Source organism: Euprymna scolopes, chromosome 45 (assembly GCF_053919585.1).
Source record: "Euprymna scolopes isolate OS-2025 chromosome 45, ASM5391958v1, whole genome shotgun sequence".
NCBI classification, from domain to species: domain Eukaryota; kingdom Metazoa; phylum Mollusca; class Cephalopoda; order Sepiida; family Sepiolidae; genus Euprymna; species Euprymna scolopes.
Genome location: NC_136526.1, coordinates 2288763 through 2310930, shown reverse-complemented (window position 1 = coordinate 2310930; position 22168 = coordinate 2288763). Strand labels below are relative to the sequence as shown.

The window sequence follows — 22168 nt, the reverse complement described above, 5'->3', positions numbered from 1 at the left end:
GCTCCTGCCCAGATATGGCAACAGTATTCCATCCTTGGACGTACTTGGCTTTTATATAGATAGAGAATTGCATCAGTAGTGAGATATCTTCTGGAGCGGTAGAAGGATCCCACCATCTTTCCAGCGACCCTGGCAACAGACTTAATGTACGTGTTGCCATCTATGTCTCTAAATTTTTTAGATGAGGCTTGATAACATGTATTTGGATTGTTTGATTTACGAGTTTGACAAGATACGCCTGAAAAAGGTTGGAGGTTACATCGTCCAAAATGTACAAATAATACTTGAGATGAAAATAATAGTTCGGATGATACAAATCTAACAACCTAATCAGTCGGATTTGTCTGATATTTTAATAAAAAACGCATATGAAATCAGAAAATGGAGGAGGGTGTCTTTTGATCGGGAATTTATACAAATGCTACAAGTTTTCAAACTTTGCTGGGGTTTTGGTTTCAGTTAGTATCATCCAGAGCCAATTTCTTGAAAAGCGACCTGCTTGATCTTTGTACTCCCCCTTGTCTATAAAACATCCTGTTTATGATTTGCACAAAAAATCTATATATTAGGTTGGTGCCAAAAATGTCATTTTTTGACGTGTGTATATATATATATATATATCTGATATAAAAAAAACACATTGTTTTTGCACTAACCTATTATTTAACTAATGTAATTGATATACTGATTAATATCCAATGCAATTTCGAAACTGTTTTAAATGTTTTTCAGTTAATGTCAATTCTCTGAAAAGTCACTTGCTTGATCTTTGCGTACTTGCCCCCTTGTCTGTAAGACATCCTGTTTATGACTTGCACAAAAATATATACCGTTCATTGCAGCATATAAGGCGATTGGAGAAAATTCTCATAAATTTATCAAATATCGGTTGTCTAAGACGACTGCTAAATCACAAAACTATATTTAGCCTAGGCTAGAGATTGCAACATCCAATCTCTTATGAAATCTCTCGCTCCTTGAAAGGGTTCAAAAGAGTCGCAAATCTGATAGGCCCCAAACTGGCATCTAAGCTTCAGCCTCTGTCCCATCGTCGAAACGTTGCATCCCTCTGCCTGTTCTACAAGTATTATAATGGTGAATGCTCTGAAGAACTGCAAGCACTTGTGCCCCCACGACGTGAACACCCTCGACAGACCCGACAAGCTGCAAAATCCCACCCCCACACTGTAGAGATCCCTAGATGTAAAAGATCTTTCTACTCCAGTAGTTTCTTCCCCAGAACTGCTAGACTCTGGAATTCCATTCCAGGTCACTGCTTCCCCAACTGTACTGACATGCATGAGTTCAAGTGCAACGTGAACCAACATCTCACTGCCCTAATCCCTACATAGTACCCCAGTAGATGTTTCCCCTGATAGTAGCCCTCTATACCAAAGTGGCAATGTGCCTTGTTTGGGGTGAAAATGTAATAAAAAAAAAAATAAAAAAAAATATTGGTTTTTAAAGATGATTTTTTTATTTTTTTTATTTTAAGGGTCAAGCCACCATTCGTCCATGCATGGAGTATTGTTGCTTCATCTGGGCTCGTGCATCTACCACTAGTCTCTCCCTCTTAGATAGGGTCTAAAAAAGAGTTGTCAATCTAATCGGTCCTTCTTTATCAACTAAGCTCCAGCCTCTGTCTCATCACCGCAATGTTGCATCACTGTGCCTGTTTTGCAAATATTTTAATGGAATGTGTTCTGATAATCTTGTTCCACTTGTACCCCCTCGACGTACATATCCCTGACAAACCCGCTTAGCAATAAGATCATCTTTTCACTGTTGTTGTCTCTAAATGCCAGAAAGCTTTCTATTCTAATAGTTTCTTCCCTCGAACAACTAGACTTTGGAATTCCCTTCCTGCTGCCTGCTCCCCTGACTGTACTGATATGCAGAAGTTTAAATGTAACATAAACAAATATCTTGTTAATCTTTCCTAGACATTGCCCTAAATAGTAGCCCCTTACATCCAAGCAGCGATATGCTTTGTAAGGGGTGAACATGAATAAAAAAAAAAATATTTAACTAACGTAGTTGATGTACCCACTAAAATCCAACGCAGTTTTAAAACTTTTTTAAATGTTTGTTTTCAGTTAATGTCGTCGAGCAGATCACCACTTGTAGCTCTGAATATTTTGAAGAAACTCTGTGATCATCTTCGTCTCCTGTCGATGAGAATCTGTAAGGCTTTAGGAATGCTTACAGCAGAAGAATCAAGAAAATTGTAAGTATTACGGCACTATACTTCCACATAAGGTTTTTTCCCAGTCAAGCTTTCGTGTTAACAGTCTGAAGTTACTGGTCTGTTTTTTCTATGTAAGATGTAACGATAAAATTGTCGCCCTAGAAAAGACGACAGGATTCCATTTCCATTTGATCAAGACCAGTTTTTTTTTTTTTTTTTTTTTTTTTGTTGCAGACCATCTACTAGGTGGCCAGTTGTGTGCAAAACCCAAGAGCGATATGAGTCTTCTATCATGTCTAGAAAATGACACAATGTTCAACGAACGAGAACGTAGATGTGCCACTGTACAACTCGTGCTCTCTACTGATCCAAGTTATGACAACAGGACCATTGCCAGCACCCTCAAAATGCAAATGCGAACAGCTCAATGCTTGAGGGCACAGCTCAATAAAATTTCCGGCCACGGTTATGGTCTTTGGTGTGTTTTCAAGTGAAGGCTACATCATGCCACCTAACATCAAGTTGGCTTCGTATTCCAGTAGCTTCTTTCTAAGATTTGAAGAACTTTCTTCCTGATGATCATTTTTTTTTTAACGTTTCACCTCAAACAAGACATAGATCCACTTAATCATCAGGGGCTACAATTTTGGGAGTTGGGTAGCGAGATGTCTGTTCACAACAACACGAAAGTGTACCTGGATGTGCTGAAGAGTATGGTGGTTCCCTGGTGCAATCAATTGGCCACTGGCAGACCCTGAGTGTATCAGTAGGACTCTGTGCCGGTCCACAAGTCCAAAGAGACCCAGGCTTGGCTTCAGAAGGAGTGCTATGATTTTGTACTGGCTCTCCCTCACTCCCCCGACCTGAACCCGCAGGATTACTTTGTTTGGCCATACGTCGACAATATCACCAACATGACCTCTCACAACACTAAAGCCAGCCTAATTGCCGCCATTCGTCAAGCTCCTACCAGTGCTTGTGGAAAAGGCATGCTCCCAGTTCTGGATCCATATTGAGGCTGAAGGCGGCTACATTGAATAAATGTCGGCTCTACTACATAATTAAGTTAGCAGAATTTTTTTTTTTTTTTTTTCAATAAAAGTTAAAAAAAAAAAAAAAAAAAAAAACATGCTGTAGATTTGTTTTCTTTCGGGCGACAATTTTATCGTTTCATTGTGTAGTTTTATGTCATGTGTTCTTCTGCTTCCTTTGTTCCAGCTCGGTTGACTCGTTGGTCTTGTGGTCTTCATCAATTCACTGTTTGGATTCCTCATTGTAATAAAGCTTCGTATTCCAGTAGCTTCTTTCTAAGAGCTGTAGATTTGAAGAACTCTCTTCCTGATGACCTTTTTTTTTGTTTTGTTTTTTTTATTTATTTATTTTTTTTTTTTAATTTATTTATATTTTTTTTTAATTTATTTATTTTTTTTTAAATTTATTTATTTATTTTTTCTATTTTTTTTTAAATTTATTTAATTATTTTTTTTATTTATTTTTATTTTTTTGTTTTTTTATTTTTTTATATTTTTTTTTAACGTTTCACCCCCTAACAAGACATAGATCCACTTAGTCATCAGGGGCTACGATTTTGGGAGTTGGGTAGCGAGATGTCTGTTCACATAACACTTGAATTTCTGTATGTCAGTATTTCTGTATGTCAGTACAGTCGGGGAAGCAGGGGCCCGGGAAGGGAATTCCAAAGTGCAGTAGTTCTGGGGAAGAAACTATTAGAATAGAAAGCTTTACGGCATTTAGGGATCTCTAAGTGTAGGGGTGGGATTTTGCTGTTAGGTTTTTCGAGGTTATTATTGTCAAGGGGCTACTAATGCTTGGAGTTCGTCAGAGCATTTGTGATTGAAATACTTGTAAAACAGGCACAAGGATGCTACGTTTCGGCGATGGGGCTGAGGTTGGAGTTTAGTTGATAGTGTGGGAGCTATTAGGTTGTCAACTCTTTTTCAAACCATGTCTAGGAGTAAGAGACTAGTGGCAGATGCACTAGCCCACATGTGGTAATGATATTTAGTGTGTGAGCGAACCGTGGCCTCGTAATAATTATATTATGTTCCAAAAAACACCTTACCACTAGACGTTACCTTATATCATCAACAGGGCCCCCCAAAAAAAATCAGTTGTTCTGATCGATCGTAAAATGGTGAACAAAAGCATCATCGCGTTTACCTTAACATCCTTTTTACATGCCCGCATACGTTGGGCAGCTTTTAAAAATTGACTTCTAATGCAACAGAGCACATACGAGCGCATATGAGCACGTATGAAAATATCAGCAGTAGCCAAAGGATGGATGGCAAACGGTCGTATTTAGCAGCAGGAGCAGCGTTTGAACGCGTATGCAAATTGGCAAGTGTGCTTGGGCTTATGTCTGAAGAAAAAAGGACACCACGTGGTGTCGGGGAGAAGCAAAGCTGATGCTAAAGGAGGCAGACATGTAACCTAAAGACGAGAATGTGGTCGAAATCAACTATGGTAACATTTGTTTGTTGTATATTTAATTTGATTTTTAACACTTTTTGATTTCTTGTGAATTGTAAAAAAAAAAAAAAAAAAAAAAAACCCTTGAATGTTGTCTGAAAAAGTCCTTGAAAATGGACATTGAAAATCTCTACGTATCCTGATCTCATATTAATGAGATGGGATTGATTAAAGAGTGACCAATGGTAGATGTGGCGGATGGTGGCTTTGTAGATAGGTTGCAAAATAACTTTTATTGTCTACTAGCAGGGGGTACCCAGTGTTGCCCAAGTGTTTGGAGGTGTCTGTAAAAAAAAAAAAAAAAAAAGTTTTAGTTGGAAGGTAGGATTGAACCCCGAAGCCTTGACGCGAAGGTGGAAATGAAAGGGGGAAAAAAAGCCAGTTACCTCGGCCACGAGGGAGAGGAACTAATAAAGGACGTTATATGAGGGTTTATGAAGCAAAATAAACGGGTGCGAGGAAGTGTGTGGTGTCTGACCTAGTTTTGCACTGCAGGCCAGATCATTCGGTTTCGCTTTTCGAAGATGCGGCGAGCTGATAAAATTCGGGCTAATTAAATACACACGCGACCCCTGTCAAGTCGTGGTTATTATGATTTAGACGCGATATAAAAAGTTTTAAGTATGAGCAAACCTGGGGAAAAAAGCTTTTCACTGACATACACAAAAAGCGAACATACATACATATACACATTTTGCCTTTTATATATATAGATGGTAATATTTATATGTTGTATATTTGATTTTTGACCACTTTTTGGAATTGATGTCGATTGTAAAACCAATCCCAAATTTTGTTTTGAAAATGGACATTGAAAAGCTGTACGAACCTGTTATTAGTCCGTGTCATCGGTAATCTAATAAGAATCAGTCTGTCAAATGTGATTGTCGTATTGACAGCATATGAGATTGAGGTCTTTCTTTTTTTTTTGTAGCGCTAGTGATGGTATTTCCCACCTGGATGACAAATCTGAAGTTCTCGAATGGACCCGTCAGCCTGGGACTGAAGAGCCAACTAATTCCGTTTCTTCTTCTAAAGATTTTAAAGAAACCGACTGTGCCGCCACCCAACTTACTGGTATCCCAGATTCCATTCTGTTTCGAGAGTCGAGTAAACTGATGGTGGTTATCGAGTTACTTGGCTACATGAATGCCACGGAACACAAGTGTCTCGTTTTTTCGCAGTCCACAAAAATGTTGGATATTATTCAACAGATACTTACGAACATGGTTAGTTTTTTTTTTTTATTATTTGTACAAAATTTTAATCAAACATGTTTTTTTTTGTTTTTTTTTTGTTTTTTTTTTATTTGGTATTTGTACAAAATTTTAACCAGACATAACTACCTGGCTGTCCGGCTTTGCTCGGAACAAGACTTGATGTGTTTGGGTTTGACTGTCATCTGACGTAAAATGCCAATCGATACGCTGCAAAGGGGCAGACAAACTTTGGGGAAAATATTGGAAGAAAAAAAATTAAGAAACCAACATACCCTAACCCTAACCTTCAAATGGCAGTTCCTAACAATTTTATACAAGACTAGCCTGGGTGCTCGGCATTGCCCGGGTGTTTGGAGGTGTGTGTTGAGCAAAAAAACAAGTAATAGTAGGCAGGCAGGCTTGAACCCATGCCGTAAAGGCGGAAAAGAAAGTGAAAGAAAATCTGAAGTTTTAGCTGATGTCTCCATAACCCGACCAGAAGTCAAAAGCGTTGAAATTAACTGAAGTCAATCCAACGGTGACGATGACTTGCTAAAATGTCATCAAAAAAAGAAATCAACCCCTCCTTGTATAAAACGGCCGAGTTTAGGGTGAAGGAATTAATGTTTTTGGCCAATTTTTTCGATATTTGTCGTATGAAGGGTCAAGCTTCAAAATGATACCGATCTCATGAAAATCCATCACCTGTGTCGAAAGTTTCTCAGGACATACATACATACATTTAAATAGACAGGTGAGATTTATATTATAGATGAAAGATGAATATCTCCACCTTGGATCAACAGTTGCAGATGGAGGAAGATGGCGTTTCATATTGCCAAACAAAACGATTAATCGATGCAAAGAAAAATTGCGCGTCTTATGGCAAGAGATGCATCATCGGCAAAAGACGATCCGTTAAGGATGGATTTGACTGGCCTTCTACCAGGACGAAATGCCAGCAATGGACGTAATGTGGGACCAGCTGGGAGCTTCTCGACAGTTATCTTTTTGAGTTTTTGTGGAGACAGAAAAACGGTAACGATCCTTTTGTCTCCATCTTAAACTATATACCAGAAAGCTACCCGACTGGGTTGGCAAAGTTTCTTCCATATCCATTGTCTTTTCTCACCCCTAGTTTAACATTGTCTGATGCGACGGTAGAAAAGTTTAGTTAATCCTAACGGAATATCCTGGCTGTTTTAATTTCATTTAAAAAAAATTTTTTTAAAACAACAATAAAAAAAAGTTACCTAGCCCCACCCTCTAAAAAGAAAAAATTTGTTCATAAAGAAAAAGAAATAACAAAAAAAGTTTACATTAGTTATAAAAATAAAGAGAAAAATGGGAAAAGAAATAATACATAAAAAACAAAGTGTTTTTTATTTGTTTGTTTTTTTTTTTTAATTTTTGTTTAAAAAAAAAATATGAAAAACAAAAAAAAAATGGATATTTTATAAATTTGGTTGGCAAAAAAAAAGTACATTTTTTTTCACTTAAAAAAATTATTTGTTACAAAAAATAAAACAAATTGTTATGATAGGTTGTTGTTGTTTTTTTTTTTCTTTCTAGTGATTTTATTATATTTAAGTATTTTCGTTGAGTAACGTTAAGTTTTGATAATCGGTGTCGTTCGACGAAAACCGGCAGTTGACATCATGTTTTGAGCCAAGTTGAGCAATCAGTTACGTCTGGTTCAAATTCTGTCCAAGTACCAAAATATTTTATTCTAAAAGTTTGATTCTCACAGTAGACAATTGTTGTTGGTTTTTTTTTTTTTTCCAGTTATTTAGGAGTTAAATATCAATTATAAATTTTATTATATTTAAGTATTTTCCTTGAGTAACGTTAAGTTTTGATAATCGACGACACTCAGCAAATGCCAGAGGTTGAAGTCATGTTCTGAACAAAGACAAGCCACCAGTTTTTTTTTGTTTTTTTTTACACAGGAATCGCTACTTACTAGGGCCTGGAGGCCACTCGAGGATAAGGGTTAATTGGTATAGATTAATCAATATAGCATAGTAAACATAAATAGTTGGAATTTTGTAAATTGGATTATTACGTTTCATTCAAATTCTGCACAAGTACCTTTTGTTTTATTGGGTTTTTTTTAATTTTTCTTTTAGTTGTTTTTTCTTTATTTTTGTTTCATTTTTTTTTTCTTTCAATTATTTTTGTTAAATTTTTTTTTCTTGGGTTTATTATTTTTAAATTTTTTTAATGTTTAATTTTAATGGGTTATTTTTATTTAAAATTTTTAATGTTCAATTTTAATGGGTTCTTTTTTACTTTTAATGGGTTGTTTTTATTTTTTCTTTAAAATTTTCAATGTTCAGTTTTAATGGGTTATTTTTTCTTTAAAATTTTTACTGTTCAATTTTGATGGGTTATTTTTTATTTCAAATTTTTAATATTTAATTTTAATGGGTTATTTTTTAATTTTAATGGGTTATTTTTTATTTAAAATTTTTGATGTTTAATTTTAATGGGTTATTTTTATTTAAAATTTTTAATGTTCAATTTTAATGGGTTATTTTGATTTATTTTTTTTTATTTAAAATTTTTAATGTTTAATTTTAATGGTTTTTTTTTTATTTAAAATTTTTGATGTTCAATTTTGTTTAATTTTATGTGTTGTGTTGATTAACTATTTTCTTATGATTTTTTTTCCTCTTAGGGAAGGGGCTGTCGATAGTATTCCAAAAGAACCTTTTTGTACATCCAACATTTATTTTTTGACTATTGATCATGTTATGTTCTTCTTCTCCAGAGGTGGGGGCAGATGTATTATTTTTTAAAGTTTTATTTTCAAATGACCTTTTGGTACATCTGACTTTTTTTTTGATAATCCATCATTTTATGGTGTTTCTTGCACTCCATTGCCAGGTTCATCTCGAATGACTTTTGGGAACACTTGACTGGGATATGTAACACTTTCATCCTTTTTTTTTTTTTTCTCTTTCTCACTTAAAGGGCTACCGATTTGTCAGAATGGATGGAACGATTACCAAACTGGAGGAGAGAGCAGAAATAATCCGTAAATTTGAAACTCGAAAGGACATCCATATATTTCTACTTACGACACAAGTAAGATCAAAACGACTTTTTTTTTAAGATACGGATTAATAATTTGGACTGTTTCAGAGTATTGTTCTCATCTCAGTCATTATAATTTACACCATTTCAACCCATGTAACGTGTTATACTGTAGCTTAGTAATTCATAAAAATAAAACTTTATTTTTAGTTTATCTAAAAGGCAAAAGTGGCGCGCGCGTTTTTGTATGTCCGCAAAACGCTTTTTCGGAGGAGGGGGGTTCTCGAGAGGCTTACTATTTTTGAGAACTTTTTATATACTTCCTAGATTATAATATCTACTTTTTATATACTCCCTAGATTATAATATCTACGATTTGTGAACAGACATCATCTCTACATTTATTTTGAGCGACTTTTATAAAATTACCGCTATTCCGTCTTTTCGCGTGTTTGTTAGTCTTTTTCGTATAAAAGCGAAACTAATCGGAGCGAAGTAGGCCGCCTGGCTTTCCGGCTGGAACCTCCAGATCAATGTTGGGTAAATCCTTCATATCAAACAATTGCGGTTCATTTGCAGTGGAAGCGTGCTAGGCCCATAACCTCTAGAAGTGTAAGCCATGTTTAGTTTCAGAACAGTTTCCGATGGTTCGTTCTACACAGTTCTCGAGTTGGAATCCACAGAGCAAAAGATTATTCCCGTGTTGAGACAGAGAAAACATATTCGAAATTGCTACAGAAAGGTTTAATATTTATGGAGCAATTCTGGTTTCTGATTGGTTGGTAGCGGAACGTGAATTAATCCGATTCGTCGGTTCCTAGCAGCATCGTTTATAAATAGAACCTCCTGATTATATTCGTTTATAAATAGAATCTCCCGGTTATAGTCCAAAAATATTGTAACATCCCCTTTCTTGTGGGGGAGGGAGCTGGTTTTCCTCAACATCGTGGGGAAGCAGAAACTGGCCTGCAGCAAACCTTCATTTCTGCGCCTGCGTGGTTCTTAACTTATTCACTTCAAGTCAACTTTTAGATCGACATCGATAAATTTGAACACTTTTCACTTCCTCTTGCATCTTAACGTAGCGGTGAGGTCTCGGCTTTTCTTTCATTTTCTTTTTTTCTGCCTTCGCGTCACGGGTTTGAGCCTGCCTGTCTGCTAACACTTTTTTTTTTTTTTTTTTTCCAAACACCCGGGCAACGCCGGGCATCCCCACTAGTATATCTATAAAAGTGAAATTGTCTGTGTGTACATTTCCCTAACAAACTACTCTGTCAATTTTCAGTCTACAGACTCGAGATTTAATATAAGGGATACTGAGATTTGGGAACATCTTTTTAATCAGATTTCGGACAGAAATTCGGCCGTCAAAAACTTTACCAAACTCCTCCGCCAATTTTGAGTTTAAATACTTAAAATTTTAGATGTAGGTTAAGTTTTGTTTTTTTTTTTAATTTTTTTTTTTAATTTTTTAAAAATGTAAAAAAAAAATTTTTTTTTAATTTTTTTTATTTTATTTATTTATTTTTTTTATTTTATTTCATTTTTTTTTTTTTTTTTTTATCTCACAGCTCCTCTAAGACAGAGCTTTTCTTTTACAACTATGAGAAACCTTTCAACCACCATGGTTCATAGCATACAACCTGCGAGTCCACTATTTAAATTCCTCTGCCTAACATTCACAGGAAACATGAATTGGAACAAATACATAGAAGACAAAGCCGGAATACTTGTTGCAGCTGTCAGTATTCTATTTTGGGTCCCCAAAATCAACAGATTTGTGTAATGATCCAGTCCCTTTTGGTTTTGCAGTGGGAGTTTAGTTTTGTGCAGTTCTAGGAGGTTCACTCTCCCAGGCTTTGCCTTCTCTCTTTCAGTTTATTGCTAATCGCTTGAGGTGCCCTCAATGGGGAATGCCGACGAGGCTGCTCAGGTACCTCAGTCTCACTTTCCAGCCCTGGTGTTTCAGTTCGTGCAGTGGGAGAAAACTAAATACTTCAATACAAAGCCACCATTCACCCATGCAGCAAGTATTAAAATGATACCCCATTATCTAATTTGCATAAAATAAATCTAAAATAATTTGTCCAAGGATGGAATACTGCTGCCATATCTGGGCAGGAGCTGCTAAAAACAGCCTATCCTGCCTTGACAGAGTACAAAATAGACTTTGTGGCTTAGTGGGGGATGCCCTTTTCTCTACCCTGCAACCTCTCTCCCACAGAAGAGACGTTGCGAGCCTATCCTTGTTTTATCATTATTCCCATGGCAGGTGCTCGTCTGAACTCCAATCTCTGGTCCCCCCTCGCCAATCTTTCACGAAAAACACCCATCTAGCTGAATCCACTGTGAAAAATTTCCCCCACTCTTTATCTGTGCCTAAATCAAAACGTAGATTCCATGAACAAAGCTTCTTCCTTAGAACTGCACGCCTGTGGAACTCTGTTCCGTCTGCCTGCTTCCCACCGGACTACAACTTGGATGTCTTCAAGTCCAACGTTAACAAATTCCTAATGAACTGCCCTCTTAAGTAAACACTTCATTAAATCTCCATATTAACGTACTTTACTTGCAATAACCCTTATCCCTGAGTGGCTTCCGGGTCTTAATAAGTGGTGCCCACCGTGTAAAAAAAAAAAAAAAAAAAAAATCAAGTCTAAAAAAATTTTTTTTTTTTTAAATAATAATAAAAAAAAAATTAAATAATATATTATGGCCCGGGCAACGTCGGATGTACTAGGTAGATAGGTGAGTGGCCGACATTTGACCTGGTGTCAAATTTGTGCAAGGGCACCAACTATTAACATCTTCTTCTTAGATATGGAAGAAGAACGTCTAATCTAATATATCCCACATTATGTACCCATCTACTGTTGCTGCTATGTTGCATTCCCGAATGCGTTTTACAAGTACTTTTGTGGAATGTGCTCTGAAACTCCTAGCACTGAGGCTCTCTCAATATAAATACATCTGACCAATCCAACAATTAGCAAAATCTAACCCCTTCACTGTAGAGATTCTGAGGTGGCTAATACTTTTTTTTTTTTCCAAACACCCGGGCAACGCCGGGCACCCTCACTAGTATATCTATAAAAGTGAAATTGTCTGTGTACATTTCCCTACCAAACTACTCTGTCAATTTTCGGTCTACAGACTCGAGATTTGACATAAGGGGTATTGAGATTTGGGAAAATCTTTTTAATCGGTTTTTGGCCAGAAATTTGGCTGTTAAGGGGTCAAAGTTCAATGATTTGACCTTTTGAAAACTTTACCAAGCTCCTCTGCCAATTTTGAGTTTAAACACTTAAAATTTTAGATGTAGGTTAAGGTTTTGCTGCTTTTTATTTATTTATTTTTTTTTGTTTTCTTTTGTTTTTTGTTTTTTCTTTTTTTTTCTTTTTTGTTTTTTCTTTTTTGTTTTTTGTTTTTTCTTTGTTTTTTTCTTTTTTTCTTTTTCTTTCTTTTTTTCTTTTCCTTTCTTTTTTTTCTTTTTTTTTCTTTTTCGTTTTTCCTTTTTTCCTTTTTTCTTTTTTTTTCTTGTTTTTTTTTTCTTTTTCGTTTTTACTTTTTTCTTTTTTTTCTTGTTTTTTTTTTCTTTTTTTTCTTTTCTTTTTCTTTTTTTTTCTTTTTTTCTTTTTTTTCTTTTTTTTCTTTTTTTTTCTTCTTTTTTTTTTCTTTTTTTTTCTTTTTTTTTCTTTTTTTTTTCTTTTTTTTTTTCCTTTTTTTTTTCTTTTTTTCTTTTTGTTTCTTTTTTTCCTTTTTTTCCTTTTTTTCCTTTTTTCTTTTCTTTTCTTTTTTTCCTTTTTTTTCTTTTCTTTTCTTTTTTTCCTTTTTTTTCTTTTTTTTCTTTTTTCTTTTTTTTTTCTTCATCTCCCGGCTCCTCTACTAAGACAGAGCTTTTCTTTTACAACTACGAGAAACCTTTCAATCACCATGGTTCATAGCATACAACCTGCGAGTCCACTATTTAAACTCCTTTCTACCCTAATAGCTTTTTCCTTGAAATTCCCTCCTTGCTCACTTTATCCTAGACTGTACCAATGTGCATCAATTTAAATGTAATGTGAATAAGCATCTCACTGCACAACTCGTCAGTTAGGATATCCATATAGTTAATAATAATACAGGATGGAACGATCAAGTTGTCGCCCTAAAGAAAACAACACCACAGCTTTATTTTAAAACTTTTATTGAAAAAATCAATTCGGTTAACTTGATGATGTAGTAGAGCTGACATCTATTCAATGTAACCGCCTTCAGCCTCAATACGGCGCTGGAACTTAGAGCATGCCTTTTCCACAAGCACAGGCAGGAGCTCAACGAATACTCAGCGGATGGTGGCGGTCAAGCTGGCTTTGGTGTTGTGGGAGGTCATGTTGGTGATGTTTCTTGACGTATCACCAAACAAAGTAGCTTATCGAGTTTAGGTCGGAAGAGGAGGGGAGCCAGTGAGAGAAAGGTACAAAGTCGTAGCACTCCTTCTGAAGCCAAGCCTGGGTATCTTTGAAATTGTGGGCCAGTGCCAAGTCCTGCTGCCACACCCAGGTTCTGCCAGCGGCCACCTGATTGCACCAGGGGATCACTATACTCTTCAGCACCTCCAGGTACACTTTGGTGTTGATTTTCAAGCCGACTTCAAAGATGTGAGGTGGCATGATGTGGCCCTTACTTGAAATCACACCGAAGAGCATAAACATTGAGGAAAACTTTGTTTTCATCACCCTGGGCATGTCCTTTTATTCATAGCAATCCAGCGATGCATTTTGAGGGTGCTGGCAATGGTCCTGTTGTCATAACTTGGATTGGTAAAGAGCATGAGTTGTACAGCAGCGCATCTTCCATCTCGCTGGTCCTGGATATAACCTAAAACTATATCCGATGGTGAGGCCCCAGCTTGCGGGCTTTGGGAAGTGTGGAGCCACCCTTTAATTGCCATTGCTCCCAGGTCCACTCTGACCCTGAGTGGTAGTACCTGTTAGGGTCCCAACTATGGGTTAAATAGAAACCGACTTGAAAACAACAAATATATTCTATTAAAAAATGTTTTCTTCAAAATCACCGGATTCGGCATTAAATAACCTGAAAAGGGTTGATATGCCGTAAAACAAAAACAATCAACCAACCAATCCATCTCGCTCGTTGAACATTGTGTCACTTTCAGACATGATAGAAGATTCCTATCTTTATTGATTTGTACACAAGTGACCAAGTTGATGGTTTGCAACACAAAAAATTCATCAAATGGAAATGGAATCATGTATTCTTTTTTAAGGCGACAATTTTATCATTCTATCTGACCGATTACTAGATGGTTTGCAACTAAAAAAGAAAACCGGTTTTCATCAAACAAAAATGGAATCATGTTTTTTCTAGGGTGACAATTTTATCGTTCCACTCTGTATATTATAGCCGGGCAATGTCGGATGTCCTTGATAGAGAGGTGAATGACCGACGTTTGAACTGGTGACAATGTTATGGAAATAATAAAGTGTTTTGATAACAGAAGAATGTTTCGAAATCGGACTGGAATTTAATGTAGAAATTATTAAGCCAGAAATGTGTAAAACAATAAAATGTTTAGAAGGATTTTAAACAATATATGATTGGAATGTTTGGTTTTAATAAATAAAGATATGTGACAAAAAACCAGGCAAGGAGTTTTGGTTACATAGATACATGAGGCAACGAGTTTAGAGATGTCTTAGAAAGTTGTTTTTTTTTTTTTTTTTTTTTTGTTTTTTGTTTTTTTTTACAAGGTGATCACCACATATCAAGGCCCAGAAGCCACTCAGGGATAAGGGTTATTGCATGTACAGTACGTTAGTATGGAGGGGTTAATAAAAATGTCTACTTAAGGGGGCGGTTCATCAGGAATTTGTTTACGTCGGACTTGAAGACATCCAGGTTGTAGTCAGGTTGGAAGCAAGCAGACGGAACAGAGTTCCACAGGCGTGCAGTTCTAAGAAAGAAGCTCTGTTCATGGAATCTATGTTTTGATTTAGGCACAGATAAAGAGTGGGGGAAATTTTTGACAGTGGTTTCAGCTAGACGGGTGTTTTTCGTAAAAGATTTGTGAGGGGGGACTAGAGATTGGAGCTCAGGCGAGCACCTGCCATGGAAATAACAATAAAACAAAGATAGGCTCACAACGTCTCTTCTATGGGAGAGAGGTTGCAGGGAAGAGAAAAGGGCATCCCCCATAAGCCACAAAGTCTATTTTGTACTCGGTCAAGGCATGATAGGCTGTTTTTAGCAGCTCCTGCCCAGATATGGCAGCAGTATTCCATCCTTGGTTGTACTTGGCTTTTATATAGATAGAGAATTGCATCAGTAGTGAGATATCTTCTTGAGCGGTAGAAGGATCCCACCATCTTTCCAGCGACCTTGGCAACAGACTTGATGTACGTGTTCCATTTCAGATCAGGAGTAAAGCTCAACAAGCGCAGAAGCTTATCAAAACACGGGGCTTCTCCTAGATAAGAGCCATCCATTTCAATTGATGCTAGTTAGTTGGTTGACAGTTTGAAACAGGCGGCTGAAGGAGACGGTCGACAGACAGAATGGCACCCAGCAGGGGTAAGACCAATAATTACGATGTAGACAGGACTGTATCAGCGTTCATGCAAACAACATTTGGAATAAAGGTTGCCGAAAAGATACCCAAGGTCTTTTGTTCGTGGTAGAATTTTCATTGTAGCTTTCTGTCTGACAAAATAAAAATGTGCCAAGTGTGTTCTCTAATCTCTATATAAATAAAATGAACTCATTTTTTCCCGTCTGATTTTGACATTAATAGGATTAAAAATCAAGATATTTCATGCAAATATAATATGCACAAACGGCAGAACAATATCTGAGGTGTGTTATAGGCTTATTATTTCTGAAATTCCTCGATAATCATAGATTTCTATACTTTTTCTGCTGAGAAGTCACGGCCAAAATCGGTTAAGATCAATGGAAGTGGTAAAATATTTTCTCTCTAATAAATTCCTCCTCCCCCTGCCACCACTTAACACCGTTTGGGGATCGTTCACAAGGAACGGTTGAGAAGAGAACACCGGTTTGGCTTCGTAGTTCTTTCATGTGAAGTTATTTAAAATCACTAAACTAAGCTGCAGTGCTCTGTGGCGTAGTGGTTAGCGTGCTGGACAATTCACATTATATTTTCACGTTCGCGCCGACCTACTGTAGTCGTTTTTTTTTCCTAAACAACTGGAATGGACTTTTCTTGGTGGCCGAACTGTTAACGTTGCAGATGTTTTTGTTTTTTTTTTCACACTTTATTTTCCTACTTTTACTCATGACTCCGGGTTTGATCCTTCCTACTTACCTACCATAACATTTTTTAAAACTCCCCCCCCCCCCCGTCCCGGAAACAAACACTCGGGCAACGCCGGGTACCCCCGCTAGTTGTTAATAATGTTGTACCTCCATTGAATGGTATTTTGTTGAAGGTATGTCTTTCCTTTGTCTGGCAAGATGTTTGTTCCGTCCCTTATTTGTCGTTATATGTGAACATGCACTAGATAAGTTTTGTGAGGTGATCACACATAAATACATGTATGACGAACTGACGCAAATTCAAGAAGATATTCAGTATACACGTATATATGTACAGAATATACACACACACACACACACATCCCCATGGGAATCTAACATACACAAAAGTGAAAAAAATCGTAATACATTTTGTACATTCATCTTAGTTTATTTTTAATCATTTCATATACATGTCACGTTGGTACTATGGTAACATCACCAGCTTTGCTACAGTTTTGGTTTCAGTTTCAATTCTAGCTGATGGCACCCAAATATATATATATATATATATATATATATATATATATATATATATATATAATTTTTTTTTTTTTTTTTTTTTAATTACGCTTCTATAATAATATGTATGGAATCTGGACAAAAAATATAGTATTTAAGCGTATTTTACGACCATGCTAGTCCATAGTATCAAGTTACGTTTCTGCGGCAAGGGGCCTTGTTTGAGGTGAATCAGAGTAAAAAAAAAAAAAAAAAAATTCCCCATTTCTGAAAGTACAGATTTCTGATTATTTGAAATGAGACAAATTCCATAATGTATGTATTATATTTTTTTAAAATTGTGACAGACAAAATTTATATTTATGTAATAAACTAGCCTGGGTGTGTTGAGCAAAAAAAAAAAAAAAAAAAAAGGTGGGAGTAGGCAGGCAAGCTCAAGCCCATACCGCAAAGGAGGAAAAGAGTGTGGGGGGGGGAGTCTTTGCCGTTGCATCTATCGCCAAACTAGAAGGGGCTAGCCAATCGAAAAGAGATGACGACTTTCGAAAATATCGGCAAAAAAAGTGATCCCTCCTTATAGAAAAGTACTCAGTTGAGAGTGAAGGAATTAATGTTTAGCTAATTTTTCGATATTTGTTGTACGAAGGGCCGAGCTTCAAAATTATACCGATCTCGTGAAAATCTGTTACCTCTGTTGAAAGTTTAAGGCATACATACATTTAAACAGACATACATACATACATACATTTAAACAGACATGCATACATACATACATACATTTAAACAGACATGCATACATACATACATACATTTAAACAGACATACATACATACATACATTTAAACAGACATGCATACATACATACATACATTTAAACAGACAGGTGAGATTTCTATTATAGAAGATGTCTTCACCATATAATTTTTAAAAAAAGGTTTGATATGCCATAAAAGAAATCAATCCTATTATATTTCAGGTTGGTGGTGTTGGTTTGAACTTGACGGTTGCTGACAGAATGATAATTGGTGAGTTATCTATAGGTATAGATCTGTTTGTTTGTTTTTCTAAAACTTGAAAAATATACAACAAGCATCCACAAAATTATGTTTAATCAGCTTAACCTTAGATGTATAATGTCTAAAAATAAAAATAAAATTATTTGTTCTTAAAGTAGTCGTATGATTTTAATGTGAGGTATAAGGAAGACTTTTCTTTTTCTTTTCTTTTTTTCTTTATTTCTTTTTTTTTCTTTTTTTCCTTTTTTTTCTTTTTCTTTCTTTTTCTTTTTTTATTTCTTTATTTCTTTTTCTTTATTTCTTTTTCTTTATTTCTTTTTCTTTATTTCTTTTTCTTTACTTTTTCTTTACTTCTTTTTCTTTACTTTTTCTTTATTTCTTTTTCTTTTTATTTCTTTTTCTTTTTATTTCTTTTTCTTTTTATTTCTTTTTCATTTTTTCTTTTCTTTTTCTTTTCTTTTTCTTTTTCTTTTCTTTTTCTTTCTTTTTATTTCTTTTTATTTCTTTTTTCTTTTTATTTCTTTTTATTTTTTTCTTTGTCTTTTTTCTTTGTCTTTTTTCTTTGTGTCTTTTTTTCTTTGTCTTATTTTTTATTTTTATTTTTTCTTTTCTTTTTTCTTTTCTTTTTTTTCTTTTTTCTTTTTTTTCTTCTTTTTTTTCTTCTTTTTTTTCTTTTTTCTTTTCTTTTTTCTTTTTCTTTTTTCTTTTTTCTTTTTATTTTTTTATTTTATTTTTTTTTTTTTTTCATTATTTATTACTTATTATCCTTGTTGGATTTTATTTTTTCCTGATCTTGAACAGTTTTATAATCAGTTGTGCGAGATTACATAATGTTTTAAATAAACTATAGTAAAAATGTTAGGCATTCCACCACATAACAGATTTTTATCAATTTTTTTTTTATGTACCCATGACAGAAAGAAAATATTGTACTCCAAAAATTATGTAAATTGATCAAGTAGTTTTATTTTTATGAAGAAAATCATTTTTTTAACGAATTTGAGTTTTTCCACCGACACCCACCTACCTCCTCATGTTAAGAATGGCTTTTTAAAATCTCACAAGTTTGAATTATTTGGAGTTATTTCCCTTGTTGCTACAGATTGTTTTCAAGAGGGGGGGGCGGTCACAAGATTGTCACTTGTTTAAAATTTGAGTATCATTTTTAAAAATAAAACTTTTTTTTTTTTTTTTTTTTTTTACATGGAGTTCACCACTAATCAAGCCCCAATGGCCACTCGGGGATAAGGGTTATTGTGTGTACAGTAATCAAAGGGATAGTGTAGTAATAGTATTGGAGAATTGATAAAGTGTCATTACTTAAGGGGGCGGTTCATCAGGAATTTGTTTGTGTTGGACTTGAAGACATCCAGGTTGAAGTCGGGAGGGAAACAGGCAAGCAGAACAGCGTTCCACAGGCTTGCAGTTCTAAGAAAGAAGCTTTGTTCATGGAATCTACGTTTTGATTTAGGCACAGATAAGGAGTGGGGGAAATTATTGACGGTGGTTTCAGCTAATCGGGTGTTTTTTTTAAAAAGATTGGCGAGGGGGAACCAGAGAATGGAGCTCAGATGGAAATAACAATAGAACAAAGGCTAGCTACGTCTCTTCTGTGGGAAAGAGGTTGCAGGAAATAGAAGCGGGCATCCCCCACCAAGCCACAAAGTCTATTTTGTACTCTTTCAAGGCAGGATAGGCTGTTTTTAGCAGCTCCTGCCCAGATGTGGCAGCAGTACTCCATCCTTGGACGTACTTGGCTTTTATATAGATAGAGAATTGCATCATTAGTGTGATATCTTCTTGAGCGGTAGAACGATCCCACCATTTTCCCAGAGACCTTGGCCACAGACTTGATGTATGTGTTTCATTTAAGATCAGGAGTAACGATCAAGCCCAGAAGCTTATCAAAACATGGGGCCTCCCCTAGATGAGAGCCATTCATTTCGATTGATGTTCAATCAATATATGTGATTTTTGGAATTTCTGTCACGGGTGCATACTTTATACAGGATGACAGTTCTGGACAAGCACCTAATATTATTATGATGCCAATAGCGAAAATGTATGTATGTATGTATGTGTGTTCGCTTTTTCTGTATGTCTACAAAAGTTTTTTTTCGGAGAAGCGGTCGGTCGGTTCACAACTTTTAAAAACTTTTTGTATCACATGTAAATTGTAATATCTCACAGTTAACAACGAACTCGCCTCTCTATTTAATTTGCTCGATTTCGGGAAGATAAATATTCAACATTTGTCGCTCGCCGCATGTGGGTTAGTCTTTTTCCTATAACATCTTGGGAAAATAAAAATCCCGCAGTCAAACTTTACCTCATTAACTCATTAAAACAGGCACCTGCCAAATCCAAGTAATTAAATAAATTCAAACGTGTTTCCGTTAGCATCTCGCGGTGGGGCAATGGTTAACGTCACACTTTAATTTACAACTTTGCCTCAAGGGTTTGGGTTCGATCCTCATACTTACTTTTTTTTTTTTTTTTTTACCCCCCCCCCCCACCTCGAAATTTCCACACACACCTCCAAAAACCCGGGCAATGCCGGGTACCCCTCGCTAGTCTAATATATAAAAGGCTAAATGTCTGTCTGTCTCCTCCGAAACTAAAAGTCACAGAGCGGCACTAGGGGGCCTCAAATGATTGGATTTTTATGGACCATTCTTTTATGGGTCTTTAGCCGGTTAAAATAGTTTTTAAGGGGTCAAAAAAGGTCGGAATAGGAAAAAAATCGTTATACATTTTGTACATTCATCTTAATTTATTTTTAATCAGTTCATATACATGTCACGTTGGTACAGTGGTAACGTCACCAGCTTTGAATGCTGTAGTTTTGCTTTCGGTTTCGATTTTAACTGATAGGATCCAAATAATTTTATTTATTTTTTTTTTTTTTTTTCACTTTTTATAAGTAAATATTAGAAGGGAAATTATTTTACCTAGTATTATGGTATACAATTAATTTAAGGAAATAAAAAAGGCTAATGTCTATGAAAAAATATAATTGTTTAGCTGAAGTTAGACACAAGCAGAGGAATGTAAAAATTAAACCACACTTACATTGAAGGGACAAAAGTCACTAATCTAATATATAAAAGGCTACATGTCTGTCTGGCTGTCTGCCTCTCACTATGTTTTCAAACCCTATCTCCTCTGAAACTAAAAGTCGCAGAGTGGTGCTAGGGTCCTCAAATGATTGGATTTTTTTATGGACTGCTCTTTTATGGGGTTTTCGATGGTTAAAATTGTTAAACATTTTGTATATTCATCTTAGTTTATTTTTCATTTTTCATTTTTAATCAGTTCATATGTGTGTCATGTTGGTACAGTGGTAACGTCACCAGCTTTGAATGCTACAGTTTTGCTTTTGGTTTAGATTCTAGCTGATGGTACCCAAATACTTTATTTTTTTTTTACTTATGAAATCACGACTATATAATAATAGATACGAAATCTGGAAAAATGAAAATATATTTAAGCATATTTTACAACTGGGCGAAGCCGGGCACTTCCCTCTAGTTAATAGTAATTTAAATTTCCATTCATCGGAGCACATTCCATGAAAGTACTTGTAAAACAACTTCTTTGAGAACAACTTGTGGTGTTCTCTGGAGTCTGAGTGACAACAAGTCTCCCCAGATTTCCAGTACTCTCCACTTCTTTTGATAACCTTTGCAAAATAATTTGCGTTATCGAAACAGCCGCTTACCATTGGTTTCTTGGTAAAAATTGAAAAAAATCTTTATACATTTTGTACATTCATCTTAGTTCATTTTTAATCAGTTTATATGCGTGTCACGTTGGTACAGTGGTAACGTCACCAGCTTTGAATGCCAAAGTTTCAGTTTCAATTCTAGCTGATGGCACCCAAATAAATTTTTTTTTTCACTTTTGAGATCATGACTATAATAATACTAGCCTGTAAAATATGTTTAAAAATATTTTAATTTGTCCAGATTTCATATGTATTATATAGTCGTGATTTCAAAAGTAAAAAAAGAAAAAGATTTGGATACCATCAGCTAGAACCGAAAGCAAATATAACACGTGAAGCCGGTCACTGGCGTGTGACCGGCTTCACGTGTTACGCTAATTGTCTTAGAAACGGTCTTGTGAAGATGTCCAATCATCAGGGTCTGTGTATCAAGAAGAAAATCATACCTGAGATGTTGCATGTGGGTGTGGCTCCTTTATTCTCTCAAGATGACCTCTTCACACTGGTGGCATTCTGGTTGGAATTTTCTTTCTTCGTCCTCCGGACCGCTTCGGAGTTTGATGAAGGCATTCATGGCAGACTCAATAAAACACACAACACGACACAATCATAATATTTATGATTCATAATTAACTGTTTATTATACAAAAAAATGAGTGAATAAATAAATAATAAAAAAAAAAATAGCCACAGTAAGCATATAATACGATCAGCCGGTCACTGG

The 22168-nt window shown here is 35.5% G+C and overlaps 1 protein-coding gene across 2 annotated transcripts in view; it reads left to right on the top strand.

Moving 5' to 3' along the window:
• Positions 1-22168, top strand: part of LOC145269129 (uncharacterized) — a 127482-nt gene that overhangs the window by 70859 nt on the left and 34455 nt on the right. For both annotated transcript variants that reach the window (XM_080124731.1, XM_080124730.1), the window contains exons 10-13: positions 2097-2227; positions 5616-5910; positions 8857-8970; positions 17678-17726. In XM_080124731.1, the coding sequence (XP_079980857.1) occupies positions 2097-2227; positions 5616-5910; positions 8857-8970; positions 17678-17726 (589 nt within the window). The remainder of the gene's footprint in view (positions 1-2096; positions 2228-5615; positions 5911-8856; positions 8971-17677; positions 17727-22168) is intronic.